The sequence below is a fragment of the Pangasianodon hypophthalmus genome, chromosome 9 (assembly GCF_027358585.1).
Source record: "Pangasianodon hypophthalmus isolate fPanHyp1 chromosome 9, fPanHyp1.pri, whole genome shotgun sequence".
NCBI classification, from domain to species: Eukaryota; Metazoa; Chordata; class Actinopteri; order Siluriformes; family Pangasiidae; genus Pangasianodon; species Pangasianodon hypophthalmus.
The window spans coordinates 7,710,706-7,733,968 of NC_069718.1; the positions used below are offsets into that span (position 1 = coordinate 7,710,706).

At 42.6% G+C, this 23,263-nt stretch overlaps 1 protein-coding gene across 1 annotated transcript; it reads right to left on the reverse strand.

The window, feature by feature from the left end:
- LOC113530221 (adhesion G protein-coupled receptor B1) lies at positions 1-23,263 on the reverse strand. The gene is made up of 31 exons (XM_026920070.3): positions 22,749-23,263; positions 18,006-18,942; positions 16,685-16,834; positions 16,515-16,601; positions 16,264-16,425; positions 15,979-16,143; positions 15,221-15,385; positions 14,919-15,083; positions 14,685-14,786; positions 14,447-14,553; positions 14,145-14,333; positions 13,978-14,046; positions 12,815-12,923; positions 12,502-12,645; positions 12,323-12,398; positions 12,087-12,189; positions 11,948-11,991; positions 9,747-9,873; positions 7,135-7,238; positions 6,915-7,017; positions 6,577-6,797; positions 6,400-6,466; positions 6,167-6,252; positions 5,643-5,814; positions 5,434-5,529; positions 5,204-5,240; positions 4,318-4,952; positions 4,026-4,061; positions 3,632-3,736; positions 3,286-3,336; positions 1-2,847 (listed from the first exon to the last, which is right to left on the reverse strand). The coding sequence occupies exons 2-31, from the start codon at positions 18,721-18,723 to the stop codon at positions 2,650-2,652; spliced, it is 4,593 nt and encodes a 1,530-aa protein (XP_026775871.1). The 5' UTR covers positions 18,724-18,942; positions 22,749-23,263; the 3' UTR covers positions 1-2,649.

A 23,263-nucleotide genomic window follows, 5' to 3' on the forward strand; every position in this document is an offset into this window, starting at 1 on the left:
AACATGAGGTCTACTAGCTCCTGCACTCATCTTGAGGTCTACAGGCTTCTGCCCCCTTCCTGAGTTCTAAAGCTTTCTGCTTCTAACCTGAGGTCTACAATGTCTGGGCCACGCTGAGGTCAAGCAGCACTTGCTGCTGTCCTGAGGCCTACAAACCTCCTGCCCCTGTCCTCAAGTCCATAAACTCACGCTCCTATCCTAAGGTCTATAAGCTTTGCTTTGAGGTTTAAAGCTTCTTTGTCCTATCATGATGTCTACAAACTCCTTCCCAATCTGGATTCAGCTTCAGCCATTCTTTGGTCTACAAGATCCTGCTCATGTCTCAGGGACTACAAGCCTCTTTTTTCTTTTCCTTGACTATAACAAACCTGCTACCAGTTACTTGCAGTGTATGTTTTTCATTGATAACTAATTTGTTAATGTTCTTACAGTATCATCAACCATGAATTTGTATTCCATATATTGTGGAACTCATAGACTATGTGATATGATTCTCAGTGCTGGCCAGAGGAGGATGGGTTCCAGTGGTTAGTCTCTTGGTTCTCTCTAAGTTTTTATCCTTCTTTTCTGTTGTCCTTGACTTGCTAAGAGTTAAGGCACTGTCAATGTCTTTAAAGGAAATTTATGAAGTGGCATAGAATTTTAACGAAGATGATAAAAACCAGTACTATGAGTCTCATGCATCAAATTTAATGTCTGCTTCTGGAAATGAAGAACCATTTCATTTTATAATATAGATTTTTTTTTATTAGAAATAAGACATATTCATCTTGTGCTCTGAAAACTGTACAAGTGAAAAGAATGGAAAAATAAGGACATAGAAATGTAAAAGACACAAACAGTTAGGATTTTGATAATCCATACTGTCTAAGACTGCAACAGGAGGGAAGGTTATTGGCACACAGGGTTACAGTGTTTCAAAACACAGGACAATACAGAGGACCAGTGTTCTGTTATTCAACAATCTGGGGAATCAAGTAGAAAACCAGGGGTATGTACCTGAAACATACTCTATAGTCTATTATTCTTCATATATAATTTCTATTTTTATCTCCCAAATATTAATCACAAGACTCAAAGTCATGTGCTTTCATCCATCAAATCAAATTTATGGAGAAAGAATCTTTGATAGTTGCTAATACAGTCCTTAGACAGTATTATCATAAATGTCTCTATATGCTCTATAAACATGGTACAAAATTCCAAAAATAATAAAAATCTGCCATGGGTCTGACATCACCCTCACTTGAGCATCAAGCGTCCATCATCATATTGCACTTTTATTATTCACTCTCTTTTGCACAATATGAGAGTCTGTTTGCCTCTACAGCTGGCACTGTGGAAGTTCTGCTGGAGTTCAGTGGAGGGCGAGAACAGCCTCGGTCAACATACCGAGGTGCCTCAAGGCCCAGTGCTAGGGTCTTTAAGGTCATAAATATTTTTCCTTGTTGTCAAGTTCACAAGGCTGTAGAAAGAGCTGGTAATGGAAATGGAGGAAACACAAATAGTAAGATGATCCAACTGGGCATTCAGCCGAGCAAAGATGGTGTTTTTGTCCTTTAATGTGTCCACATGCTGCTCGCACCTAGCCTTTGGTACCCAGAATGTGCACTGGGCTTGCTCCAGGTGTAGCAGTGGTGTCTCATGGTGGTCACATGGGTTCTCTGTGAAGCCACACCTCCACTTATACTCTCATTATGTTCCTCATGTAGGTTTTGGGAAACAGTGGGATATTTTATATTGTACTTGGAAAATTAAACTCCACAGTTGAATGTAATGAAGACAAATACAAGCAGAAAACAAATTACAACAAAACAAGAAAATTAATCTGATAAATATAAATCATAGAGTCATAATGAAATCTTAACAATATCACATAATAACAATGACAGTTTAAACAATAAAAATAAATGTTCAGCTCTGACAGTCCTATTCAAGCCTTGAGTCCAGGAAAGTTATGCTATTAGACTCTGAATAGAGTTCAGTGGAAGAGTCTGTAATAAGCTCTGGAGAAGCAGCGCTACGTAAAAGCGATAAAAAACGATAACCACAGCGCAGACAGTTGGCAACATGCGTCCGTTCACCTCAGGGTGAAAAACAGCCAAGAGGCTGCTGGGAAGTCACTCGGTGCCAGTCCTTCTCTCATGGTGAGAGCAGAGACACTGGAAGAGGTCGAGCTCAAGGAGCCGAGCAACCGGTCGCCCTTTCCATACTGAAGTCGAACGAAAACTGAACAAAAGGCACAGGCATGAAGACCACACCTCTCCTGGACCAGACGGAAGAGTTACGGGAGAAGCTCTTGGCGGAAAAAAACGAGAACCTTACTGTGCCCAGAGGAGAACCAAACCCACTCCATCAGATCCATCCATCCATCAGATCCCTCCATCCATCAAATCCCCTCCCCCCTCCTCCTTCATGTTAATTACCCTTACTTGAGGCTACACAAATCCCAAACTATGCAAACTTTCTCATTCATTCCCCTCCTTAATTCTTTGGATATCAGGACATGGTTTTTGGTTCTCTCTCTCCACCCCTACACTCTATATATCTTTCTTGACCTCCCAATTTTCCCTTCTGATTCCGCCCTCTCCCTCTTCTTTCCCAAACCAAAAGGAGCCAGGGTACACAGGATTTTTTTTGGTAAGGGCCTCACACTTCCGTCTGCAGATCGATGATGTCCTGGCCTACCAGAGGAATGGCAGTGCCAGGCTTCTCCCACTCCACAGAGGGCATCTCCAAGGGCGATGCAGCCAAAGGCTCGAGCTCCTTCCGCACCCACGATGGCGGCGACGCCTGTGATCGGGGCATGGTCTCCCATGAACGCTCACCCAGTGCTTGCTGTTTATCCTGGAGGAGGAAATGTGAGATGGATTAGGATGAGTTAAGACACCAATCTCAGCAGACAATGTTCTCCCTTGTGTACTGTTGGACCATTTTTTTTTCCTGATGGAACTTTATGGCACCAATGAAATGCTATTAATGGCTATAAAGGTTGTTTTAGAGAACCAAACATTGTCCTTCCATGGCATTGCTATTATAGGAAAGAATGTTTCCCCTACATTTAGATGTATGTATGTAATGTTGTCCATCCATTAGACTAACAGCACAATGTAAGAGGTTAATGGATTTTGCAGAAGCATGCAGCATTTTCCATATAGCCATTAACAGGCTTGTGTTAGTGCTCTAACATCAGTGCTACAAGAAGTATTGCATAGAATAAACAATATTTTCCCATTAAAGCAGGAACTATTCCTATTCCAAAAATAAGGCTTAAGAGACACTTACGCTATGGCTTGTTTTGTCACTTCCTGCAGAAGACACGCTCCACCTCACAGACTGCAGAGGAGAAATAAAGAGAAATGATTCCAACTGCCTTTTACACAGCCTGACTTTAACACACGAAAGTTAAGAAGGTAAACTGAGGTCTCAGGATTTCTATTTTATGCCTGTTCTTTTATCACTTCTGTTTTTTTCCCCTCTCTCTCCCCACCTCTCCTTCTGAGCAAGAGCAAATTAAGATGAAAGAGAACGAAGGTGGGAAATTGAGATGTGAGTGAAATGCCAGATGGCTGCCATACAGAGTTTCTGATGCAGATCAATCCTATTTATTAGCAAGATATTGGCATTTTACCTTGCTGTCAGAAGCGGGTGATTCTCTGTCCTTCTCAGCATGATGTAATTTCCTGTTGAGGTCCTGGAACATGTTCTGATGGCGCTTTCGCGTATGCATGATCTTCTACATGGAGCACAGGACAGAACAAAGACGGTTAGAACTGACAGGAAAAATGTCTAATACTGAAATCTTTCCTGAGGTAAAGTAGCATTATAATTTTTCTTGTCGAAGTTATGACTCAATAGTTCAGTTGGATGCTCTATTCTCATTAATTATTTTTCATTAGCAAAAAAAAAAAAACAATGCCAAAGGCTGTAAATCTTCTCAAAAGTCTTTTGCCTCAGAATGGCACAGATGGTTCCAAGCATAATAATACTGCTGCCATGCAGGTGAGTTATGAAAACATAATTACCTCAAAGTCGAGCTCAGCATAACGAGATTTCTGCCTCTGCAATGTGAGAGTTGGAGGAAAAGACAGGAGAAGAAAAGGAAGAAAGAACAAGCATTAATCATTCTTATTCTGTTACTTGTGAGCCAACTGGTACAAAATGCATATTTTTTTTGTAAATGTTAAACCTATATTATGAAACTATATTAAAATAAAGGAACACAAACCAGAAAATCTCTGTCAGGTGTTTAGTCTTATATAACTCACTAATAACTTTTCTACCAATATTTTGCCGCAACAATATATTTCCACTCACCCCCTCGCTGACCTCCAGTGAGCTCATGGACAGTGTAGAGATGGTCTCACTCTTCGACATCATGGAGTTCATGGAGTCGAAGGTGTCTCCTAGCAAACTGGTGACATGGCTCTCGCTGGAAATATTGTGCACGTTCTGCAGGGGTGAGTCGCGCTCTGAGTATGACACGCTGGCACGGTCGGCAGGTACAGGCTTGGTGGCGTAGGCGGCTTGTGGCTCGGCGTATCCGCTGCCCAGATGCATGATGCGTGCCTGAGGCAGCTGCTCAACGCTGATGTTGTACTTAGCAGAAGAGATGTCTTCCTTGGGCTTGGAACGCAGCGTAGACGTGGTGTTGGGCATCAGCATGTAGCCGCTTGCGTCGGGAGCGCCACCTTCAGTCGGCACGCGCACCAGCTCGGGATCCATCTGTGTGAAGATGTCACTGTCGCACACGTAGATGGGCTTGGAGCAGGGCGGCTCACCTCCACGGCTCTTATCACGACGCAGGGTCAGAGTGTGGCTGGAGTAGTCGGGCATGGGAGGCATGTGTGTCTTGGCGCTGGGCTTTGAGGGCAGTGTGTGGAAGTTGGGACCCATGGGAAGAGGCAGCTGGGGGAGAGGCATCTTCTCCTCTGAAGAGCTCTTCATGCCACCTTAGAAAAAAAAATGATATGATGCATTTTAGCACAGTGCTACATTTGATCATGTTTTTCTAGCTAAATTACTGGATTGACAGCTGCTTTAGTCACGTTGATTCATGCTATATCTACCGCTAATGCTCGCTCTAATTATAGACTCAATCTTACTTAACTGTCAAATCTATTTCCAAAGGAATCTGACAATCTCAAGGAGTGTGAAAATAACAACATATATATAGCAGCAAGTGTTAAGCTGGTAATCTCACCTGGTCTGTTTGAGTCACCATCCTTTTCAAAGTCACCCTATAAGCGAGAGAAAACAGAGAGGGAGGAGAAAACAGAGAGAATTAAAATTAAAATCAACAGCTATTTGCGACTGCTGCAGGCCATCATGTAAAATGCATGAGAATGCTAATGCTGCTTCCTGAGTTAGCACTGAATGTGTTGATCTGTGTATATCTGTGTGTGTGTGTGTGTGTGTGTGTGAGACACTCACCAAGCGCTGCGTGTGGCCGTTCTGCAGTGAGCTCCCGGAGTCGCCGTTTCCATCATCCTTACGATCGACTACGCGACATTTCACAGCCTCTTGTACCTATAACATATATGCACACGTTTATTCAATGCATTAGCATTATATACAGTATATTTTCCATCACGTGCAGTGAGTGGCTGCATTTGCGGCCGAGTGTTTGTGTCTCAGCTCACCTCTCGTCGCAGGATGCAGTGCACCATGACGATGATGAAGCCCTCGAGCGAGTCGAAGACGGCGAAAAGGATTTGGAAGAGAGCCGAGCGCCGGTCTGTGATGGCCAACACAGCTGACATCCATGTCAGAGCCAGCAGGGGGAGAACCACGCAAGAGCTCCACAGCGACGCCCTGCAGGAACCAGCACGATGCGTTAACCACAGCTAATGTGTGTGTGTGTGTGTGTGTGTGTGTCAGCTTTATCCATCTGACTCTTCATTTCTCTGTATTCAGAATTTCTTCTGGGTTAATGAATAGAGCTGATTAATTGTGATTTTTGGGTTCCTTAATTTAACATAATTGGCTGTGATGTTTGGATTTATTGAGTTTGGTGCCTGAAATCAAGAGCTTCCTATCTATCCATCCATCCATCCATCAATCCAATCAAAGAAACAGCCTGTTGCTTTCAAATGATAAATGTCTGAATATGTTTAAACATAAAAAAAAAACCCTAAATAAATGATGATGAATGTAAAGCTCTTACCCTGCTCTCTCCTTCAGCTTCACGTCTGTGATCCCGTCCTTCGACACAAGCTTATTAAAGACCAGAATACCAATCACCATGTTCACCTAACACACACACAAAAGCACACTGTGAGTTCAAGAGCAATACAAAGGCATTTTCACATGCCCTTATACCCACACCATGAATGTGATCTGTCTATTGTACTAGTAGTGTGTGTGTGTGTGTGTGTGTGTGTGTCTGGTTTCATTTACCAACACAACAGCAGCTGCAGGTCCAACAAATGAGTAAAGAAGCCCTCCCTCAAGAGACAGCCAGCAGCTACAGGACAAAAAGAAGCACTTAATGTTAGTAACTTTAAAAAAAAACAGAAGAGTGCAGGATAGAGAGAGAGAGGAAGATAGATGGAGAAATGGAAGTGCAGGACTCACTAGTTGACCGTGCCGTATCCCTTGGCCTTGGTGAAGCCTACAGAAACAGCCACGACGAGCGCGGGCAGACCCCAGCCCAGGCACAGGAAACGCTTGCGGATGATGCGGTTGCGCAGACGTCCAGTCACGGCCATATATGACTGCCACGCCTCTGTCAGAACCCAGCAGAAAGAGGAGAGGAAGAAGAAATGGAGGAAGGCTGCCACCAGGGTGCACATGACCTGAGAGAGAGAAAAACAAACAGGGGTTAATATTACAAAAGGATTTTCCATTTTTTAAAATACATTAGACATAGAACACAATGTACTAGAGGATGCTGGGTAAGAGTGATGTCATACCTTGTTGCGAGCCTGTGTCTGACCAATCAGGATGAGAGCGTTGGAGCAGATGATTGACAGGCAGAAGTTGATGAGGATGACTGAGCGTTCAGAGCGAATATATCTGAGAGAAACAAACCAATCAGTCAGTTTATCAATCAGTGACTATTGATCTTACAGACTCAATGTGTGTGTGTGTGTGTGTGTGGGTGTGTGTGTGGGTGTTCTTTCATGTTCTTACTTCCAAACGGAGACATAGATGATGATGAGCAGTAGCAGAGTCAGGGATGAAACACCACATCCCACGATCATCGTAACCGATGGCAACAGGTTCTTATCCATGTTCTAGAGAGGAGGAGATGCAAAATATTTAGCTGTCTCACACACGCACACACTATTCCCTTCAGGCAACATGAATGGCAGAAGTAGGGCAGTTCTCAGGGAAGGAGAAATAAAGGAGAGATGTAGTGTGTGTGTGTGTGTGTGTGTGTGTGTGTGTCCTGCAAGGGCCAGGTGGACTAATTCTCACCTCTGTAATAATCTGTGTTGTAGGTGAGTGGAAGCTAAATGCTCATTTTGTGCCAGCAGGCACACAGTGGCGTGTGAAATGGTGTGAAAGAGAATATAGCATGCGTGGGCCATTAATGAACAACAACAGCAACAACAGTAATAATAATAATAATAATAATAATAATAATAATAATAATATTTTTATTGCTGAACTATCTAGATTTTAGCAAGTTTGCCTTCTGCACCTCAGATATATCCATACAATGTCTTATTTCTTATTGTTATCATTTGCTAGCAGAATTCCATTTTAAAAAGTTGAAAAAAATTATAATTATTTCCCCTTTTACTTATGGTTCAGTAGTTGGTGATACAAGAAGCCAATAAGCCATTAAAAATATATTTAAAAATGTTGATCATTTTTCATTTAAGAGATTTGAGAGTGTGTAAAGCTGTTAAATAAAAAAAAAGTGCAAAAAGGAGAGGAGGAATGAAACCCTGGAAAATGATTAGGGGTGAACTCACTTCATGTGAGATGTGTATATAGTGTGAATGTGTTATATTATAGCTTCATTACTGTGTCTTTATAACATCATTTTCACGATTTGGACTAAATACTAGATAACTATTTACTATTTACTATAATACTATATAAAGTTTTTTTATTATTATGATTTATCATAAGTATTCAGAAAGCACTTTAAAAAGAAAAGTACTACAGTAAGGTATAAAAAAGGGTTAAAAGGGTTTTTAAAAGGATAAGGTCTTTTTAAGTGTTTTTAAGGTTAAACAAAGTGTTTAGGATTAAACGAATTAATGGAATAACCTTATTCTTATTATTCTTATTCTTATTTTTTATTACATAAGGAATGCATCAATATCTTCTTGTTGTGTTACTCATATGTATTTGTGTCTCTAAGCCCACAGACAGTTAATTATCAGTGCCTTCTCCCGGATCTGAACCAGAACACTGTGTAAATTATAGCAGAGGAACTGAGAAAGTGATTTCAGTTCATGCTGTTTCTCCCAGTGTGGGATAACTGGATAAATCCAGCTAGTGTGACCCAAATATGACTTGGGCAGCTTTTGCCCTTGAAAGATGGAATGTTTGTCTGTTAGAGAAGAAAAAAAACCACAGAAAATCAGGACAAGGAGGCCGCAGAGAATAGCGCGTGTGCTAATGATTGTCCTGTTCCAGTGACTCACACGAGACGGACTTGTTAAGGACATTTGAACATGGGAGGAAGTAGAGCGTATCTCTTAAGATCTCATAATGCTCTGCTTCCTGTCCTTTCTCACAGGCTTTAATCATCCAGCTTGGAGCCATGGAGTCATGAAAATGCCTCTTGTGCATCATAGACTTATTGCCATGTCTGCAGTCAGCTAGACGATCACCGTTAGTGTGTACGGCTGATTCGTTCTATGGGAATGTTGGATTTATATAATAATTAGAGGGGTGCTACTGGTAGTGGCTTTTGTTTCAAATGAAATCAGACAGATAGAATGCAACAATAAAGAAAACGAAGAATAGAAAGCAGCTATTTTTTTTTTTTTTCACATCTACGACAGTAGCTTTGATTGTGAATCGGTAATTGACCTAATGCACACACATCACATCCAATAAGCTTGGCTTCAAAATAAGACGTGCGTGCATTAGTCATTTGAAGGCCAGCGCTCTTGTTATTCCTCCCCTATCTCTCGGACAGCTCCATCACAGGCTGCGGATGCCGTTACCAAGGCAACAGCAGAGCAAGATGCTTTAGGCGCAGCAAGGCAGCCTCCAATCAAATGAGGAGGAGAGAAGATCTGCACAGCTCTGCGCAAAAAAACCCCAGCAGCCATTCTTTTAATTTTTCAGTAATGTTTCAGCTGATAATGAAATTGTTCGATAAGGTAATCATGTGCTATATTTGCCTATAGGCCCCTGAGTAAACAAAATGTTAGGGGCAGAAATACATATACACATTATATATATATAAAATTTAAAAATGTAAAAATTTTGGAAGGTGATTCATGGTTAATCAGCCTCCTTTCTTTTAATCAATAGTTAATCAATAACTGATTGTGTGACTAGACTGGAAGCATGCAGGCACATCTACATGAATACTGTATAATAATGAATGTGCAGACATTTTGCATTAACTTGTTTCCATCTATAAAGATTTGCTCTGCTGCCTATTTATACTAAAACCCCAACATGCACCTTTTCGCTCTCTTCCTCTTTTCTGCTTCAACAGACAACAATGCCACACACACACACTGACACACACACACACAAACGCACACACGCACAACAACAAACACATCTCCCACGCAAATGCAAGCACACGAGCATAGTGGACTCACCGATTCGGGGTTCGGCCGTGCTAAGATGGCGAACGTGGAGAGAGCGTCACACGCGCACCTGGTCCTGCCTGAATCGAGTGCAAGCGCTCTGCATCCGCGTGCCGACCACGAGCCCAGCAACGACTCACTGAGAGAGAGGGAGAGAGGGGGAGAGAGGGAGAGAGAGAGGGAGAGAGGGAGCGTTTCAGAGAGATCTCACACTGCAAAATGAACCCTCGGGATTTTTTTTCCCGCCTCTCCCCGCACGCGCGTTCTACATAATAGGTGTCAGTGACAAAGAAGGGGACAAAAAAAGACTGAGAGAGAGAGAGAGAAAGAGGCAGTGCCACAGAGCTATTGAATCTAGACAGATTCAGTGCATCCCAATGCAATCATAAAGAAAGATTTTTTTTTTTTTTTTTTTGTAACCGAATCCCAGACCTTGTTTATTGTCCAGTTATCTAACATAATTACCAAACTAATGAATTCAAATAAAAGATAAGGTCACAGGTCATAAAAAGCCAGCACGAGAATTATTTCCCATGTCACATGACCATGTCCACAGCATATGAATAATGTCTAGTAGCCAAAATGTCTCCCATCTCTTTCTCTGTCTGAGAGAAGATGTGGTTGCCATGGCACCCTTGGCAGTGGAGATGGCGGGGAAGCAAAGGAGAGTGGATGTCAGCTCACATGACCACACAGTGTCGGCCACGGAAATGGCGCAGTGAAAGAAAGATAGTTGTGAAGCTTGGATGGAGGTGACGATGGTGCAATGTGTACATTTCCTTCACTGGTCAATAAGAGTGTCTGCTCAGCACTCGGCTAATGCGCAAAAATTCAATCACATCTCTCAGGTGGCCTAGTTCATTTATCCTGAGCTACAACTCCACCTTCACTGAGTTCCTCTATGTTTACATCTTGGACTTGAGTGCAAGAGTATGTGTCTAAAATCATTCATTCTTCACATTTAATGTGTAAATATCATTGTAAACTCTATTTTTAAACTTCTTTCTTTTGTCTATCTATATAGCTGCCCTTTTGTGGAAGTGTTTATTCAGATCTCTATTACTACTCTTCCTGTCCAGAGAGCGAATGAGCAATGGCTCAGTGCTATCCCACATGTTCTACTTTCATCTGGCCTATTTACTGCTGTGGCACTTGAATCTGTCTGCTAGAACAGCCACAACTTATACTTATCATGTATGAGATCATATCCCATGCAGTGATATGGACTGGAACTTAGAGTCAGACCAGTTTCAGCCTGAAATTGAAATGTAGCATATACTGTACATTGGGCCTCATTTATCAATCTTTCAGTGAAGTTGTGTTTAAATATTTTTGTATGTCGAACCAAACCTATATTCCTGCCAGATTTACAAAAGTTTTGATTTTCTTTGCACTTGTGTGTATATTGATAAATGGTTATCACGTATAAATTACCAAGCAGGTTCAAGACACAGGTGATTTAGATTTATGGATGCCCAAGAATCTCCAGAAAAGACAAAGCTCACAGAACTGAAAATGATAAAGTGATGATTAAATGGTGAAAGAGCGCCTCCTAAGGGCGCCATGTGCTAAATCATCAGGTAATACTAACTCTAATACTACGACACACCAAGTCTACCTCCTTTTCTAGGGTGCTATTACTTTTGTCCTAACTGAATATCTAGTTTTATATTTGTCTTATGCATAGTAAAGGATTTTACCATGTGAACGTAATCTTTATATAAAATTGCAGTAATTCATGCCAGGTATATGATTTGAAGATGAGAATCCTTATATATACATTTCATGAATACCAAATTTCTTGTGTGAATGCTCTCAATGCTCTTGAGAACTATTTATGAATAAATTCATTCATTTCAAGTTTGATAAACAAGGCTAATTTTGGTCGCATTTTGGATTCCAAATGCTGTGAAACCCTTAAATGTGACTGTTAAGACATTCACAACTGATCATTATGCCTGAAGTCAACTCTTTTTGGCCTGAATTCATCTTCGGGGTACAGTTGTCAGGAAAGAGGTGTGTGTGTGTGTGTGTGTGTGGATGACTTGCACACATGGCACTGGGGGCAGACGAGTGTGAATGCCCTTTGCTGCTGTGAAAGCATGATGGCCAGCTGGCCTGTTAAATTCAGAGCAGACGCACACTCATTCATAGACACGCACATGCATAGCCACCCACGCATAGAGATTGTCAGCTACATAATTAACACTTACGTTTCACTCTCATCCCAGGCAATGCATGTCTCATTGACGGTGTCCTGCAAAGAAAGCAAGATGAGTTTGGGTGTTATGTCTAGAACATTTTCTAGAGATCCCTGAGAGTAGATTAATCGATCTTTATGATGTTACTCACATTGTGCAGGTGAGGGAACTCGATCTCCACTGGGGTAGACAGGAAACCAGGGTTCGGCTTCACCATTACCGTGACAACCTTAGAGTTCAGCAAGGTGCTGTTGCTGAGGAGAGAGATAACTCTGTTAGACATGAGTGTTTGTTCTCTTTTACCTCTCTAAGGTACTGTAGAGGACAAAGATAGTGTGGCAAGGACATTTTGTGTGTGTGTGTGTGTGTGTGTGTGTGATGGCATACCTCTGCACAGACAGGATAGGGCCTAGATTTCTGTAGAGAACAATGCCAGTTACGAAGCCGGTGCTCTCTTCTGCATCTGCAAGAAATTGCATCATTAGAAACAAGAACTTTTGGCTAATATTTATATTAAAAAAGATATATATTCATGAGTTTGCTGATAAGAGAGTGTGTGTATCTACCTGGCACATCCATACTAAGGGCGTTGCGTGACACTACAATTTTCTCGTCCAAATTGCGGACCCACTCCATCATGCCCCTCCATCCCTTCATGGGGAAAGTCACATCTGAAGTCATAGTTTTGGGATGCTTCTGGATGCTCAGCACTGCCAGTACAACAAGCAGAAAAGAGTCATGAATATAGATTAATGACTCACATTTGGGTCCATGTCAAGGTACAACAAGGATATAGTCAATAAAATTGACTATTAGCACAAAATATAGGCTCTTTGAATAACACATGAAAGTCACAAAGTGTTTGCCCTGCCAACTTACCAAAGTTCTCAGTCATCTCATAAATATCTTGGAAATCTCTCATCTGCTTGCCAATGATGTCAATGAAGTCTTCGATCAAGCTGAACAGCTCCCTAATGTTTACTCCCATCTACGAGAAGAACACAAGGATTATTCATATTCACATCATTTTCACAGCACCATACAAGATCTGCAATATTATTTTTGGAACTCAAAGCACCTTTTAAATTTTCAATAACGCTATCCATGTATAGAACTCAGCAACATACTTCCTGAGTTCCATAAACGGTGCCGTGGCTGATTCATTTGTGGGTGTGAGGGAATTTGTACGTCTCTCTGACGCATATGTGCGCACGTGTGTAGGCGCGAGGTGTCCTTCATTTCGTGGCCTATACAGCTCCTGTTCCCTCATGAGCTGCCATGACAACACACAGATTGCTGTGTAGGCGGAGTGAATCTTTTTCTCTTAAACTCACTGTGCCAATCCAGTACATTAAAATTTCAGTGGAAGTACAAGACGTTTCATAAGAGACTGGATAACAGTGAGGCGGGAGAATTCTGAAAAAGTCTATATACTGCTTCAGACCTTGCTTTTGACAAGACAAATGGTAGCTCAGTTCTTAATTTTGAGATGTAGTTGGCAAAATCTGCATAAGGGAATCATAAGAGAACAATGTAGGTTCTCTTGACATATAGTTGAGACACAGTGGAAGCATAGAGCTGAAGATAGAGCTCAGCACAGGGTTAAAGATCTTGTCTAAGTGTCTCAAGCATATCGAATTGGTTCTCCATCAGATCTGTAACTTAATCTACCTTAGTAACCCTAAGAGTCTGGAAGCACTTTTATTTGTTGGACAGGCTTAATCAGAGTGAACTCCATATGGGACGCCAGCATGGGAAGCTAGTGAATCAGCCTCCTCTCTTAGGTACAGCTCATCCAAAATGGCTTCTTAATGTTGACTAATGGCCCTTGCTGCCTGTGAGGGAGAGCTGTGAATCTAATTCACGTGCGACACCTTTTAGAGCCCACACCACAGGGCTATTCTGCTAATGAGTCAGTATCTATATTCGCTTGCATTGGCAAGTGGGCTCTGAGCAATAATGAGAATGCCGAATGTGTCAGGGAAGACACACACACACACACACACACACACACACACACACACACACATACACAGACTCACCAGCTGTGCTTCTTGCCATTTACCATGGTGTTCCTCCTTCAGTAAATTGCTGATTGTCTGGACGTAATTCTAATTAAAGAGAAATGACAGTTCTCATTTGGCATCAAATTAAGCAATGTTCTTGATGCTTCTAAAGAAAAACACGGGCTATCTGAAGTGGTGTTTACCTCTACATCAACAACACTGTAACCAGCGGTTCTGAAGATCTGTGAAGTGTTCCTCAGCATTTCCATGACCGCCAACAAGTCCCCACTGTACTTTGTTGCATCATTTGAGGTCATCCTCAGCCTCGACAGCATTTCAGACACGCCATCCACCTGCACTCCTGTCTGGGACTTAGAGAACTGCTCACGGGTCTGAGGATAGAATAAGATATGATAGTTATATATTATCAGGCATGTTGAAAATAGTTTAACTTTGAATTTCTATAGCAATAAATATCATGATCTGTAGATACGTGGAGTCTCACCAGGGCCTGGATGTCTTGGTATTCTCTGGAGACGCATTTGATGTAGCTAGGGTTTCCCCACAGAGCCAAACCGATAGCGTCCAGCGTGCATCGGCGGAGGACAAGGCCTGGAAAAGAGCAAAGCAGAGCGTTCTAATGATCCATGTGGGACATACGGAAGGTCAAGAAAGACCAATGTTAGCAGGTCCCTTTTGAATCAGATTATTTTCGGGTGTTGTCACAAAGTTCTACTCGGTACCTGTTGCGTCAGAGGGGCATGGAACAGCAACGGTGTCACCAGCTGGAGTTCTCTTCCACACTGCATTTCCGTAGCTCTCCTCACCACAGATCTCATGGGGTTCTGCATGGTACAATGTTCAGACCAGTTTAGTTTTGCAATATTATCGTGAAACAAGACAGAACTACTGGGTAGTATGAGAATACAAATATACTTTTATTGTATTTTAGAGCATGTTTTTTTTTTTAGTTTTACCTGGGCATCTCTTCTCATTGCAGCGCCTAACGTCAGCTTTGTCACCGATGCAGGGTTCTCCACCAAAGAATGGTCCCTCACACACCCTCTGCCTCTGCTGGCTACCTCCTCCACATGTCTTACTGCAGCTGCCCCAAGAGCTCCAGGAGAGCCATCTCCCGTCCACTACAAGGTCAAAGCAAAGGCGTCTAAAGTCAGAATCTTTTACTCTTGCTGATTAGCTGATTACTAATCTTTTACTATTGCTCATTATTTCACCAGGATCTCCCAAAAACTTTTAGTTCTACAAGGTGTGGACATACCTGGGCAGTCTCTGAGGAAGCAGTTGCTGGTTTCACGCCAGTCTCCACGGCACTCCGAGCCTCCGTATGATGGGCCGTTACACTCTCGTGTACGCTGCATTGTTCCATTGGAGCAAGAGGCAGAGCAGGGACTCCAGGCAGACCATTCGTTCCAGGAACCATCAACTACAGACAGGAGACAGGAATAGTCAATGTCAAAATCTGAGCCAATCTGCTTTACAATTTACTTTCACATAGTAGTTGAAGGTAGAAGGGCACTTCTGAATTAAATAAAACCGTATTTTGCCGTTGGTTCTGTGAAAAGCATTAAGAGCCATATGAAAGGTGTGAGTGGGGCATGTTTTTATATCTGTAAGCCAATGTATTACTTAACACACACAAGGTTAAGTAGGAATCTCAAAAGATTTTATCTATTATTACCTATTATCACTTAACACTCAAGTACACTTTCCTATATTTGTAATACCTTAACACCTGTTTCATGAATAAAAAAAAAGACTAAAACCACTCAACCTATCGGCTATCAAGAGAAAAAAAAAACCTAGTGATCTGCCATTTTACGTTGCAGTGCATAAACAGACTGTGGACTGCATCGCCATCTGGTGTTGAAACTGCGAATGACACTTGAGCAAGCCTATAAACCTGACAGAATGACAGAACTACAGAAGAATGCATTTCTATGAATTCTAGAATATTCTATTCTTTTTACTCTTTGAGTATTTATTTTATACTGTGTGTAATGTGCAATAGTTACTAACCAGGGCAGACAGCAATGTTGCAGAATTTGGTCTGTTTTCTGGGCCCAGTGCATGGTTGTCCTCCATTATTGGGTGGCTTGCAGACACGGACACGGTCACGGTAGCCGCGACCACATGTAGATGAACACAGACTCCATGGTGCCCATTCATCCCAGGCTCCGTTCACTTAATTATGGGAGAAACAGCAATCTTAACACTATGTACAGATTATATTAGGACCAAAGGCACTCATTATCAGTGTACTAATATTAGTGCACGCATGTTGATATGTGTATGTGTGTGTACCTGGGCAAGCCACAGAGTTGTTGCAGGGTCTGTTCTCTCTCAAAGGGCCAATACACATCATGCTGTTTCCAGATGTCATGCAGTTGCGTGTGCGACTCTGCCAGCCCTCACCGCAGCTAACAGAACAGGAGCTCCATGAAGACCACTGATCCTGTACTCCGTCTATAACCAAGAGTTTCATTAAGACAGTGTTCTGGACAGAAGCTGAAACTTTAAAAAGCTGTAAGATAATATAGGTTAAATCTGGTTACCAGCTTGAGGAACTGTTATCTCCTCTCCGTTGTCTCTCCTCAGGCCGATGATGGAACGCAGGGCCTGGCTACGCTGACGTACTTTACCTGCTCAACAGATATAAACCTCCATTAGCCACCACTCAATTTTCCATTTACAATTTCTATTTTTACTGGACCGTCATGCTCACCAATGCAGGGTTGGGGGTTACAGGCTCTGGCCTCCTCAACCACACCCTCACAGATGCCATCTTCGGGTTGGCATGCTCTGCTGCGCACCTGGACACCGCCTCCACACTCGTTGCTGCACTCGGACCAGCGGCCCCAACCAGACCAACCCTCTGCAATTAGACAAGACATATTTTCACTCTTCAGAAAATTGATGAACAGGTCATTAAGAAGAGTCATACTAATTAAAGCACAGGACCCCAATCCTGGTCCTGCACATCTTAGTGTTTTCCCTGCTTTCATACACCCACTTCACCTCAAGAAGTGTCGTTAATTATCTAAATCAGGTGTGTTAGAACAGTGAAAAATCTAAAATGTGCGGAACAGGGTGTTCTCCAGGATTAGGTTTAAGAATGTGTACTGAAGTGCAATGAAAGTTTGACAAAAGTCTAAATAAATGACTGACAAGATTGCCAATACTGCCACCTGGTGGACGACATTATGAACTGCAGTCTGCTACACTGCTGTTTTTCAGTTTTTCAGTTATTCAGTTTTTCACAGTGGGTACAAGGTTTCGGCAGCTGGTCTGGCATTTGTCCCTCGAAAACAAAATGTATCATGAATTCAGCCAAGGAGTCAATAAATCTAAACAGCACTGACATTACAGTTAAAGTTAAACTTTTCTGTAGATGGTGATTGCAAAACAGAAGCCTTTGAGTACAAAATGCCAGCGCGCCGCATGAGAAAACAGATTGAAAAGGGTTTTAGCACCTGCAGTGTTGTATGCATGCCGTATCGCTGGAAACCGGCGGGTTACTAAGGCAACCACAAGTGTGATGCATCGATTGCCTTCCCCTCCCTGGTGGTGGAGGCATTGTGTGAACATCGCCTCTTAGCCTCATCTCACTAACGCCTCAATTTTCCCCAATCTCACACACACCTGCTTGCCTCCACATCAGGGCTAAATAACTCACACCACCACTTCAATAGCAGGTTTTTAAGCCTGGTGAGATGTTGGGAGAGTGTAAAACTTTGGCTTTAGTTTGCAAACTGCCTCTAGACATTTGCTGTTTATGATCCCTGAGCACAGAGTGTTCTGCAAGAAAGAGCTCTCAGTTTATAGAAGGTGGGAACATTAGTGTTTAAAATCAAAATCGTCATGCAAGCAAAAATGTGTCTGAGCGTAATTTGTTGTTTTCTCCAGGAGGTGGCAATATTGCAAAACCATGTTTCTTCTTCTTCTTTTTTTTACATGGTATGAACAATCTTTTTTTACATAGAGTTATATATTATGAACAAACATTAATGCCATTAAAGCACTCACAAACACATTCTGACACTTACTCATGATCTCAGCATCCCTGTTGTTGTCTCTAATAGTGGGCGTGCATTTCTCCAGGTAGACTCCACCCCTGTAGCACCCTCCTGGCCTCCTCTTGGGTGGCTCCCAGCACTGGCATGGCGTGGCCATGATTCCGCAGGGGTTGCCTTGGGAACTGGTCGCCAGACAATCCTCGAGCCACTTGCAGAGCATCTCACAGGCAGGCACGCTAGGGTTCCTCTTACCCACGACCAGGAACTCGGCGCTGAACTGGCTGCCCTCGTCATCATTTCCATCCTCTTCCACCAGGAGCTCTGTCCCAATGCGGGGCACCACTTTCTTGAGCTGGAGGAACTGCTTGCTGGACTCAAGGTAGGCCACTGCAGACGTAGCATCACACAGGCGCACTACCTCGTCAAAGCTTTCCATGCCCAGGTAGGTTCGTGAAGTCTCCAGGAATGAGTCAAACTGGAAGGTCTTGATCTGGCGCGGTATGCAAGATTCGGTTGGCTTGGTGATCTTCATGTAGACGGTGTAGCGACGAGGGTCAGGGTTCTGCAGGGTCCATGAGCATGGGGATGCAGAAAGTGCTGTTTTGGAAGAGAAGACACCAAAAAAGCGGCTTTGCTCGAGTGTAGCACAGGTGGCCGAGGCGGGTCCAGATGGGGTGGCGAGAGTCAGGTTGAGAAACACACACAAGGCCAGAGAGAGGCCAGTGAACAAGAAGGGTTTCCACTCCATCTTCTCCCTTGTAGAGGATGGATGGATTGGTGCACTGGGTTGATCTAAACCTCTTTAGCTCTCTCTTCCACTTTACTGCTTGTGTGAGGGATTTTCTTACTTGATATTTGAGCTTCTGGGTTTCTTTTTGTTGGTTGTTTCTTTTTTGCACTAAGGTAGCTTGGATGGAGGGTTAAAAACTTCTCTAGAATAAGGGGGCCATATCTGTCTGTAGCAGATCTGCACAAAAGAACACAAACACAAACAACAAAACCAACATTAGAGATCTTTGATACAGGTCAAGCTGACTTTCACACAAACAGCATCAAGTGGGATTCATGACCGGAGGTCTCTATGTTATTGGGATTTTCGGAAATATAATTAGCCACTCAATAACTATACAACCTGCTGGGAAGCCACAGGCCCATGATCAGCATTAGTGTGTGTTCACACAGGCACACATTGTCAGCATGGCCTTATTCAAATCACCATGGCTAAAAAACAGACAGCAATTACACTGTGACTCTAATTACAGTGCCTTCACAGCATGCTTTTCTTGCGCTCCCGTTCCCTTGTTTTCTCTCAATCTCGCACTCCTGCCCACGCGCCAACACATGGTCTGGGAGCTTACGTCAAACTGACGTGCACCAAGATTCTGCTTATGTCCACGTCAGGCTGGTGTCGCCTGGATACGCCGAGTTTTGTGCAGAAAACCAGCAGGAACTCTCACCCTCAACTCCAAAATAAGTTGTCAACAGGGAGATAATCTTGTACTTGCAGTTTGCAAGAGCAACCAAAAGTTGCAGGGCTGACTATGCAGTCGAAGCATGATCTACAGACATCCATCTAGTAGAGATGAAGAATGTCAAAACATAACTGGAACAAAATGACATATTTCTTAATGTAAGACTTGTTCCCATGGCTACTTCAAAATAACAACTAATAAGGAAAAAATGGTTGAGGTGTTCTGGAACATTCTCAGTGACACCTTTCTTCCGGTTCTCTAGTTGTCATGGAGATTCCAGAAGTGCTCAGCCTAATTTTTTCAGAAGGTCAACCATCTTCTCTTTCCAACCATCCCCCACTTCCATGCAAAAGTAGGAGGAGTAAAGTTTGAGATAAGGGAGGGGAGATCTCTCACAGGGCTTCTCCGAAGTAGCCAGAAGTTTTGTTGCTCCTTCTTTTGTGCTTTCTTGCTGGCACAAAGAGCAGAAAGCAGAAGAAGGGATGCATTCAAGCCCAAATGAGTGAAGACAGAAGAATGGGTAGAGGAATGAAAGAAGGATAAGACAGCACATAATTCTTACTCTAATTCCCCTTGAAGGGAAAGTTCAACTGGTCATTCAGGTGACTTGAAGTTTGAGGGTTTAGCTTAATATTTTCCTTCTCATCACAATTTTTTTTCATTTGTCTCCTTTCTACTTACCTTTTCCCCTCCATATATTGAATGTGTAACAGTGTAAGTATCATGCAGTGAGTACTATGGGGCAACTCATTCCTCTTTCTTTGCCATCTGATTGCTCCATCAGTTCTAATGGCTCTGTCTCCCACTTCCAGCTGGCTCTCGCCATCTATTGAATCTCGCACACCGGAAGCCATTAAAAGCAAAATTGAGAGCCCTAAAATTCTCTCTCTTTCCCCGTTCCCTTTCCCTCCCTCCTCTCTCCCTCCCTCTCCTTCTCTCCTCCTCCCTGCTTCTTTACTGAAAGGCAGGCTGCAATTAGGTGTTTCATCTGTAGATGATTTTTTTTGGATTCAAGTACAGGCAGAATGACAGAAAAAACATGGACAGAAAGTAGAGCTATACGGATGCGGATGTCGGAAGATAATTTATGCAGATCTGCTCCTGGTTCGAGTGCCACTTATGCAGCTTGAGTCTGATTATCTCGGATGCGTCTCGTCCATGTAACCCCCTCACCACCAACATTTCTACATACTTAATTTGCAGTCACATGGACTTACAGATCAGTCACAGGTCTGGAGATCTGTTCTGTGCAGCTGGACTATTGTGGTTTTGAGGCTGTCCTAACACACACATACACACACACACACACACACAGGTGCCAAGGGCTTTTTCTGACTCACTCAGAGAAGATGATTCAGGCGTTTCCATAGAAACTACAAAGCTCTTGCCATGCGTGCAGCAAGACCTCGTGTTACATTTTCATAACTATCAGCGCAGTTTTAGTGTCTGAGCTTTAGATTTAAGCAAGACTGAATGATTTATTCCTAAATGTTCCCAATATCATTAATTCCTAAATGAAGTGCTGTAGAGAATAATCACTAATATTAGACCATGCTTTTGTTATTATAGAAGAATCATGACTTAGGGCTTATATATATAATTTAAGAGAGATGAAGGCACAACGAAGGCGTCACTGCTTCATTTGACGTCTCTCTTTTTTCTTCTGCAGACACAGTTAGCTTTCTGTTTCCTTCAGGCACTTGAGTGAGGAGAATAACGCACACAGTAGGGTTTTAGACTCGAGTGCCACGTGACTGTGCAGACACATGAATGCACACACACGCACACACACACAAAAACACACACGCACAAACAAACAAGCTGCAAACATTTTCCTAAACACTTTAACAGAAATCAGGCAGTACTTGAAAACAGCCATTAAAATGCTTGCAGTATTTCAGTGTGAAATGTGTGTGACAGCTATGTGTGTGTGTTCAATGAGTGTGTATGGGACCGTCTGTGAGGTTGTGTTAGATAGAAGTGGATAAGGCTGATGAATACTTATTAAATGCATGCACAAACACTTTGATCGTGCAGGTTCCCACACTGCGCGCACGCGCGCACACACACACACAAACAAAAAGTCGTTTGAGACACTCAACAGAGAGAGACTGTTCAAATCAGTTGGGTTGCTATGGAGATGGTAGTGTGCACACACAGATGTATTTGTGTATGCAGGCTATGACGGACAGGAAGTCAGCAAGTTTTGACCATATATGATCAATGTATTAATGTTTACTTCACTTCTTATGCACTAACAAATGCTCAACCACTCTCAGTCAAAAGCTTTAGAGCTTAGAGACTTGAAGCTTTTTAAAAAACAGCACACATCATATAATGGTTATATTTTATAAATGCACATAATCCTAGTCCTAATTGTACACTAAATACTAATATGTCAGAATACTGATTTCATGAAGGCTAAATCCATGCTGTGTTTTCTTTTTTCATATATCTGTATATATGAAAATATATCTTCTTAGATATATCTTCTTACATAAAATGTAGAATAGCATGGCACAAGCTGACTAAGTAAAGTGCGCATGTTGGCGCGTGAGTACGAGACTCTCAGGCATGATGAGTCGAAGCCAGAGAAACCAAGCCAAAACAAGTATCAAGCAATTCCTTCACTTTCAGGAACAGAAATCCAAATTTACCTTTTGGAAACAAGAACATTTAGATCCATAACATTTCCATTTAAAAACGTTTAAACAAATTACAGTTATGCATTCCACTCATGTTCACCTGCCTAGTTAGAAAGATCAGTTTGAAGCATTGCTTTTTACTCCAAACAGTTGCACACTGCCTTTAAGTTGAACCAAATGTGCATTTCAGTTGCATGCTTTCTCAGTTATGCTGTGCATTTTCAGATGGAATATTTCAACTAAATGTTGAATTTAATAAAAACAAACAAAAAAAAAAATGAAAAAAAAGAAAAGAAAATGCAGAAATGCATTCTGTTCATGCACAGAAATGTTGCTACATTCTTCACTTTGGTAAACTCAGAAACAAAAAGCTAGATGAGAGTTCGTAAAATGCAGTGCAGCTCTGGACAGTGAGGAAGGCGCGATGTTTCAGCACCACGGAGAGCGACTCCATGTCACCAGCTCTGCGCACGTGGGAGCGCGAAGGAACTCACCAACGTGCAACCGTGATGCGATGCATCCGGAGTTCAGGCAGCTATCAGATCAAATCTATGCAACACCAACTTTCAGAAAGTGCTCTCATATACAGCAAATACAACACAGAAAGCCATGCCATGCACGTGGACTATAGCAATCAGACAGGGCATCATAGCTACCTTTAAAAGCGTGCGTATCTTCGATAGAGTCTCTCCATCCACAGGCTTTTCACCGCCAGGAAATCTTGTCCGCTCCCGCTTTCTTCAAACTCTCCTTGTCAGGTGAAGTTGAAGGCAAAGTTGGGGGCAGGAAAAGAAAAAAAGCGGTGGAGAAGCTTATGCTTCTCTGTTTGTTTGGTTTTTTTTCTTTGCAGACTGATTCCAAGTTTCAGTGCAGTCCACTTCCACAAGCAATAAACGGCAAATAAAGCGACTCTGACCAAACTCCAGAGAGTTTAACTACCAACTCTTTGCCTGTTAGACTTCTATTCCCAGCTTTCAGAAAGCAAGGCAAGAGCGCGCGCTGCTTCTTCTCTTCTCTCTTTCTCTTTCTCTCGTCTTCCTTTGCGGTCTAACAGCTCCTGTCGTCTTTGTTGGTACTTTTACTCCCGGCTTCGGAGTCTTCTTGCTTGTGGGTCTTTATGCACTGCAAGTGGTTCAGTCTCAGTGTGCCTCGTGGCCTCTTCTTCCAGGAC

What these genes read in the sequence shown, in the direction of transcription:
- LOC113530221 (XM_026920070.3), bottom strand. Translation starts at nt 18,723, where the DNA reads ATGGAGTGGAAACCCTTCTTGTTCACTGGCCTCTCTCTGGCCTTGTGT. An exon ending in CAGGGATGCTGAGATCATGA is followed by an intron (nt 16,835 to 18,005) that starts GTAAGTGTCAGA and finishes GTCTAATTGCAG; the next exon opens with AGGGTTGGTCTGGTTGGGGC. An exon ending in GTGACAAAACAAGCCATAGC is followed by an intron (nt 2,848 to 3,285) that starts GTAAGTGTCTCT and finishes TTCCTCCTCCAG; the next exon opens with GATAAACAGCAAGCACTGGG.